Genomic DNA, 8,240 nt, shown 5'->3' with positions numbered 1-8,240 from the left:
TGGTACCCCATCCACCTCTTTCCACTTGTGGAAATGCTCCCTTTTATACACTTACCTCTATATATAACACAAATAACCAATCTGGAGCTCAGACTGCCCCCTAGTAGCTTTCTCACCCATTTTAATGGGCTTGGATGCCATTTCTTTCTTTTGAACCAATATTTCAAGGAGGTAGAGTGTCTTTAGTTTGCTCAAAATGTCATATTTTTTTAGACTAAAATACATCTTGGTTACTGAGCTTGATAAATTATAGTAGAATTCTATGGTATTGATATAGTAATTTATCATTTTTTTAGTTATTCAAATGTATAAATAAAATCTAAAAAAAAATTTTTTGTTTCATATCCTCCATGTGCAAAATTTGTAAAAGCTTAGCAACCTATGTCAAGCAGCAACCTAGTAAGAGGTCATAACTAGAAGAGATAAGTGTTCGCTTTACTTCTATATTTACTGTTCTACATTTTAAGAAAAATATGTTTAAGAACTTGTTTCAAAATAGCAATAATCTATATATCATTATATATCTATATATAGTATAATAATTGAAATGTGACTGTATTTCACAAAATACTAGTTGACTAAAACACAGCCAAGACAAGTTACTTTGTACAGACCAAAGGTCAGTTTTATGTTATCCGATACGGTAACATGAATGCATGTGAGCCACCTCTTTGTAAATTCTGTATTGTTAGCCAGGCACGGGTGAAAAGTCAATATAATAACAAAAATAAATATATATAAATGTATAATGTTATGAGATTTAAGCTATTTAGTCTAAACATTTATGTTTTCATGTTATAATTTGTATTTCTTAGGGACCGAGCCTGTGCTGAAAGAGTTAATATAACTCAATGCAAAAGTATCACACATATCAACACAAGAACCATATTACAAAGTAATGTTTACTGCACCAGTCCATAATTCAAGCAGCATTTGAATATACCCTTTTACCAACAGGAGGGTGACACATCCTCCATACATAGTACTCCCCTTAAGCACATGTTGTATTTATCAAATACCCTTCCACAAATAGGAAGGTGACACATCATACATAGGTAGTACTCCCTTAAGCACATGTTGTATTTATCAAATACCCTTCCACAAATAGGAAGGTGACACATCATACATAGGTAGTACTCCCCTTAAGCACATGTTGTATTTATCAAATACCCTTCCACAAATAGGAAGGTGACACATCATACATAGGTAGTACTCCTCTTAAGCACATGTTGTATTTATCAAATACCCTTCCACAAATAGGAAGGTGACACATCATACATAGGTAGTACTCCCCTTAAGCACATGTTGTGTTCATCAAATACCCTTCCACCAATAAGAGGGTGACATCCTTCATATGTAGTACTCCCCTTAAGTACATGTTGTGTAAATCAAAAGCTCATTCTTTTCCTCAGCACTGCACTGATTTAGTCATTCTTATTTTTAGAAATTACAGAATTTTTGTGTTTATTATTTTCAACTTTTAATTAACGTTTTTTGTATATTATTTTCGACTTTTAGTTAAATTGTTTTTGTTTATTATTCTCAACTTAATTAACTTTCAAGGTGTTATCCCTCTTATCTTTTGATACAATTTTAAAAATTTCAGTTAGAAGTTCTGATACAAATTATTGTCTTACTTTAATTTGATTTCTTCTCATAACCAAACAATGAGATTTTGATACACATGTTTAAAGTCTGTGATATGTTTTTTTGACAGGAATATTCCCATCATTATTAACCCAGTATTCTGTTTTCGATAATTGATCTCAATTTTTCTCATTACAACACTGACCAAGGCATACATATCATGAACATACCATCAGCTTGATCATGTTTTCCGCTTCTTTGCTTCTTGGAAATCCTGAAGCCTTTATCTCTTCCATCTCAGAGATCCCTTTTTACATCAGCCTTGTCCATTTTTCACTATGATGTTCTATGCCTTCATCTATACATGTAGCTTTTGTCAAGTTCCATGAAGACGGACGAACCCCCTGCAAGATCAATGCTAGTCCATTTGCCATTCCTTCTTCTATGTTGTCTGCTCTTCCTCATCTCATTTTCTTTTTTTTTTGCCTGGTTTTTGGGTGGTCTAATTGTTTCTTCAATCATCAATTATAGTTCAGTTTTAACTGCAACTTTCCATCTTTTTCTTACCCATTATCTTTCTCTTTCCTTGGTTCTTATAGACCTATTACAAGCCTTTCTACTCAATCATCCTCTTTATCCAGTTCCTCTTCTGGACAGGAAACTGTTTAGTTCTCAAGGCTCTTGCGCATCCTCCATTTAAACCTTTGGCCACCTAATCCTCGTGCCATCTTTCTCTTATGACATACATATTCTCCTTCTCCTTTGCAGAAGACAGCATTCTGATTGATATTTTTGCCTTGGCACCTCCTATATTCTCTACAAAAGGGACAAGTTGATTGTTTTTCTATACTGCTCCTTCCTTCCCAAGAATTGGACTGCTTGGTTCTGTTATTAGATGTTTTATCCAAGCACCCTTTCTTCTCTATATGACTGTTCAGGCCCTGATCATCTCCACCATCGTATTAAGGCATTTTGCTGTTATCTGACTTACACTGCTCCCTTTCAAAGCAATCAACATAGTCTTTGTTTTGACATATGATTTCTCTTCTTCTCGTAACATATCTCCTTCTACATTTTACTAGTTTGTTAAAACAACTCATCCAGCTTCTCTATACTTCTGTGGGGGTTGATTCCTTTCATCTTTTTTCATGTCACCCCAAATAAAGTTTGTCATCTCATGGCTTCTTTTGAATCTAGCTGTTGATATCCCATAGATGTGATAATGCAGCTAGGATATGAACAACCCTCAATACATTCTTGTCACATTCATTACACCACACTGCCATTTATTTTGCCTTTGGATTTAATCTCTCTCTGCTTGTGATACTTCAGCCTTTCCAGAGGCTCTAAAGAGGTAACTTGGTGATTCTTTACTCTTGCAGACTCCACAAAAAAGCATCCATATCAAACTACAAAAACACACACATACATACATACATATTGTAGACAATGGAACCCCCCAAGTGGCTGGTGTTGCCTCACAGGGAATACATTTCTCTCTCCTCCAAAATGTGTATCAAGTAGGGGATAACAGACAGTGTTAAGTTCATTTGTCTCCAAGCTCAGTGCCAACTGTTCAGATGGGGTTTTCCACCAGACAACAGCTTGAAGAGTTTATACATTTTATCTTCCAAGCTGTAATGAAACTTCAAAAACAACAACAACAAACTACAATACTGGGTGTGGTTCCCTGCCCTCTCACCTGGTCACCTCCCGCTGTCCCTATTTGCAGTAACCCATTGCACAGTGGGACCTTATGGAGGAAAGATAAAATTTCTGTTTGGTTGATAAACCTCTCTCCCCTACAGAAAGTTCTCCCTCCTATTTTCTTCTAGCAGAGTGAAAGAACCTTTCCTTCCCCAGTATTAAGCCACTGGGGAGAAGGTCAATATGGAAAATTCACTTTTCCATCAGTGCAACCTCACTGGCATGAGATAAGGTGAGCAAAATTGGAGGTAATGCTAGGGTGTTTAATTAGAATAATAGTAGTAAAGGTCACCCCTATATTAACAGCCAGACCATTTAAATTGGTTGTGTCAGCTGAATGGATGTTGCATTTTCCTCAAGATGAAGATCTGAGATGATTTATCCTTGCACCTGCTTTTTCTAGTTGGTATTTCACATAAGTATTTCTCAAATACTCTATGGCTTAACTTATTGCCCTAGACACAATATACATACATGTTCTGCCAAATGCCTGAGACATAGAGGTAAGTTAAACAGCCTTTACATTCCACCCACCTACACAGCATCATGTAAAAGGTTCTTTTGAGAGTAACATTTCCTCTGTCACTTCTATTGTGCAAAGAGAAGTCCTTGCATGAGATGGATGTGGTCTCCTACCTGGTGATGTCCCAGTAAGTTCCTCCAATTCGTGAGTGACACACTCCATGAGTTTTCCTTCGTGTCACTTTCTCTCGGAAAGAAGCTCATTTATTTTTATTTCTTTATCCACACCAGTCCTTCCACAATCTTCTCAATGTGAAATTCAAGCTATATATTCTGTGGAGAGGCAAACAGGACTTCTGAAGTTAATATTTCCTTACCTGAAAATGTATTTCAAATAGATACTCACCTCTCCACAGAATTACACACCCTCTCTCTCACTTCACTTCTGGTGTGTCAATTTTGCTTTACCAATAATAAGCATTTCATAAAATACAATGTGTTCAAGAGGAGTATGGCACATGACGTGTTTAACTTGTGTTGGAGAAGGGCTATAGTGTAATGGGGATTGCATCTTAGATGGGAAACATACAAGTTATCATCTGTAATGTGAGAGTTCCATTCAATGGCTAGGCACATGATGTGTTTAACTTGTGTTGGAGAAGGGCTATAGTGTAATGGGGATTGCATCTTAGATGGGCAACATACAAGTTATCATCTGTAATGTGAGAGTTCCATTCAATGGCTAGGCACATGCACAAAAACACTTCAGTAGTGATAAAAGGTAATAGCTATCTGTTCTGTTGATGGGTGAGTAGCATTTCTGAAGTTACAAATTCCAGGCTGTTGATTTAAATAAATGTTTTACATCTTATCACACTAACAGACTCTTGAATGTTGGTTTAAATATATTTCACATCTTAACAAAGTCACTGGTTCTGGACTAATAGTTAAATATACGTTTTTACATATTATCAGAGTAACAAGTTATGGACTAATAGTTAAATATACTTTTTTACATTTTACCAAAGTAACAAGTTATCTTTTGTATTTTACCAAAGTAACAAGTTATGAGCTGTTGGTTTAATCTATCTTTTGCATTTTACCAAAATAACAAGTTATGGGCTGTTGGTTTAATTTATCTTTTGCATTTTACCAAAGTAACAAGTTATGGGCTGTTGGTTTAATATATTACTTGAATATTACTAAAGAGACAAATTATGGGCTTTTGGTCAATTGGTTAAATATACTTTTACATTTTATAAAAGTGCCACACTTTGGACTGTTGTTTTAAATATGTTTTTTACATCTCACCAAAATAAACTCTGGTCTGTTGGTTTAAATAGATTTTTGAACATCACCAATGAAACAAGTTCTGGGTATTTGTTAAATACATTTTTTTGATATTTCACAAATATAACAAACAAAGGGCTGTTACTTTAAATATGCTTCTTTTATATCTTACCATAGGATCAAACTTTTGGCTATTGGTCAAATATACATTTTACATCTTACCAAAGTTACAAGTTCTGGGCTGTTGGGATTGTGCTTATCAAAGTAATTTATTGCTCTCTGTAATTTATCCACACTTTTCAGAAACTCTTCCAGACAGTCCATTGGGCTGTTGAGATTATACAAAACAAATAACATACTGTAATATGAGATTACACAAAATAAATAATATACTGTAATATGAAATCACACAAAACAAATAAAGTACTGTAATATGAAATGAGACACAAAAATAATGTACTGTAATATGATATTACACAAAAATAATATACTGTAATATGAGATTACACAAAACATATAATATACTGTAATATGAGATTAAACAAAACATATAATGTACTGTAATATGAGATTAAACAAAACATATAATGTACTGTAATATAAAATTACACAAAACATATATCATGCTTTAATATGAAATCACACAAAACAAATAACGTACTTTAATATTAAATTACACAAAACAAATAATGTACTGTAATATGAGATTACACAAAACAAATAACGTACTGTAAAATAAAATTACACAATTACTGTAAATATAAACAACACTTTCAATACTCATTAATATTGGTGTCTTTTTTTATGCACAAATAAAAAGAACTAACAGGTGTATGAAGACATTAAATAAAAAATAGAAAATCCTGTTGAAGAAGGCTTAATGTAGTACTGGACTACAATGAGCTTCCAGAGTAGCACTAAATATATTTATCAGTAAAGCAGCAATACATATTACATGATTCTCCAAGATGAGCTGTCTTCAACTGTTTTCAGACATATTGATGTGATATGAAATCGATGTTAAGGAATTGATCTACACCAACCTGACAGGACTAACATCTGTGTAGTTCATAAATTATCCTGCTCTCTGTTGCAGTGGCTAGAATATATCCAGAGTAATAGAAAAAGTAACCAATTCCTCATGAAACTAGGGTGTTTGTTTATTTGGGTTGAGAAGGTAACATGTATCTCATAAAACCAGAGTGTTTGTTTATTTGGGTTGAGAAGGTAACATGTATCTCATAAAACCAGAATGTTTGTTTATTTGGGTTGAGAAGGTAACATGTATCTCATAAAACCAGGGTGTTTGTTTATTTGAGTTGAGAAGGTACCACATTCCTCATGAACCCATGTTGTTTACTTGGGCTGAAAAAGTAACCCATCCTTCATGGAACCAAGGTGTTCATGTGGGTTAAAATAGCAACCCATCCTTCATGGAACCAGGGTGTTCATGTGGGTTAAAATAGTAACCCATCCTTCATAGAACCAGGGTGTTCATGTGGGTTAAAATAGTAACCCATCCTTCATGGAACCCGGGTGTTCACTTGCACAGAAAAAGTAACACATCCCTCCTGAAAGTAGGGAACATACTTACTTGGGTTGAGAATGTAACATGTCCATCAGGAAACCACAGGATATGTGCTTACTTGGGTTGAGAATGTAACATGTCCCTAATGAAACTAAGGTGCTTAGTTACTTGACTTGACTCACCAGACCACATTTTGTAACTGATCTAATCTAGCAGTCTCTGATCACTGCTCAAGCAATGCCTAAAAATGTATTTTTTCCAGAGCAATATGCACCTTTTCTACCATGGTAGCTTGTCTACTGGTGTATAACTTTTCTACCATGGTAACTTATCTACTGGAAACATGTGTATAGCTTTTCTACCATGGTAACTTATCTACTGGAAACATGTGTATAGCTTTTCTACCATGGTAATTTATCTACTGGAAACATGTCTATAGCTTTTCTACCATGGTAACTTGTCCACTGGAAAGATGTGCATAGCTTTTCTACCATGGTAACTTGTCTACTGGAGAGATGTGTATAGCTTTTCTACTGTGATAACTTGTGTACTGGAAAGATGTGTATAGCTTTTCTACCATGGTAACTTGTCTACTGGAAACATGTGTATAGCTTTTCTACCATGGTAACTTGTCTACTGGAAAGATGTGTATAGCTTTTCCACCATGATAACTTGTCTATTGGAAACATGTGTATAGCTTTTCTACCATGGTAACTTGTCTACTGGAGAGATGTGTATAGCTTTTCTACCATGGTAACTTGTCTACTGGAGAGATGTGTATAGCTTTTCTACCATGGTAACTTGTCTACTGCAAAGATGTATATAGCTTTTCTACCATGGTAACTTGTCTACTGCAAAGATGTGTATAGCTTTTCTACCATGGTAACTCCACAGGAAAGATGTGTATAGCTTTTCTACCATGATAACATGTCAACTGGAGAGATGTGTATAGCTTTTCTACCATGGTAACTTGCCTACTGGAAAGATATATATAGCTTTTCTACCATGGTAACTTGTCTACTAGAAAGATGTGTATAGCTTTTCTACCATGGTAACTTGTCTACTGGAAAAATGTGTATAGCTTTTCTACCATGGAAACTTGTCTACTGGAAAGATGTATATAGCTTTTCTACCATGATAACTTGTCAATTGGAAAGATGTTTGAAGCTTTTCTACCATTGTAACTTGTCTACTAGAGAGATGTGTATAGCTTTTCTACCATGGAAACTTGTGTACTGGAAAGATGTGTATAGCTTTTCTACCATGGTAGCTTGTCTACTGGAGAGATGCATATAACTTTTCTACCATGATAACTTGTGTACTGGAAAGATGTGTATAGCTTTTCTACCATGGTAACTTGCCTACAAGAGAGATGTGTATAGCTTCCATACTGTGATAACTCGTGTACTAGAAAGATGTGTATAGCTTTTCTACCATGGTAACTTATCTACTGGAAACATGTGTATAGCTTTTCTACCATGGTAACTTGTCTACTGCAAAGATATGTATAGCTTTTCTACCATGATAACTTGTCCACAGGTAAGATGTGTATAGCTTTTCTACCATGATAACTTGTCCACAGGTAAGATGTGTATAGCTTTTCTACCATGATAACATGTCAACTGGAGAGATGTGTATAGCTTTTCTACCATGATAACTTGTGTAC

At 34.9% G+C, this 8,240-nt stretch overlaps 1 protein-coding gene across 1 annotated transcript in view; it reads right to left on the bottom strand.

Moving 5' to 3' along the window:
• The window catches only part of LOC106464991 (exocyst complex component 7-like), a 91,489-nt gene that overhangs the window by 63,034 nt on the left and 20,215 nt on the right, over positions 1 to 8,240 (bottom strand). Inside the window, exon 4 of the mRNA XM_022392819.1 lies at positions 5,269 to 5,374. Coding sequence (XP_022248527.1) covers positions 5,269 to 5,374 — 106 coding nt within the window. The remainder of the gene's footprint in view (positions 1 to 5,268; positions 5,375 to 8,240) is intronic.

Source organism: Limulus polyphemus, unplaced genomic scaffold (genome assembly GCF_000517525.1).
Source record: "Limulus polyphemus unplaced genomic scaffold, Limulus_polyphemus-2.1.2 Scaffold1804, whole genome shotgun sequence".
Taxonomy (NCBI): Eukaryota; Metazoa; Arthropoda; class Merostomata; order Xiphosura; family Limulidae; genus Limulus; species Limulus polyphemus.
This window is presented reverse-complemented; position numbering and strand designations above follow the sequence as displayed.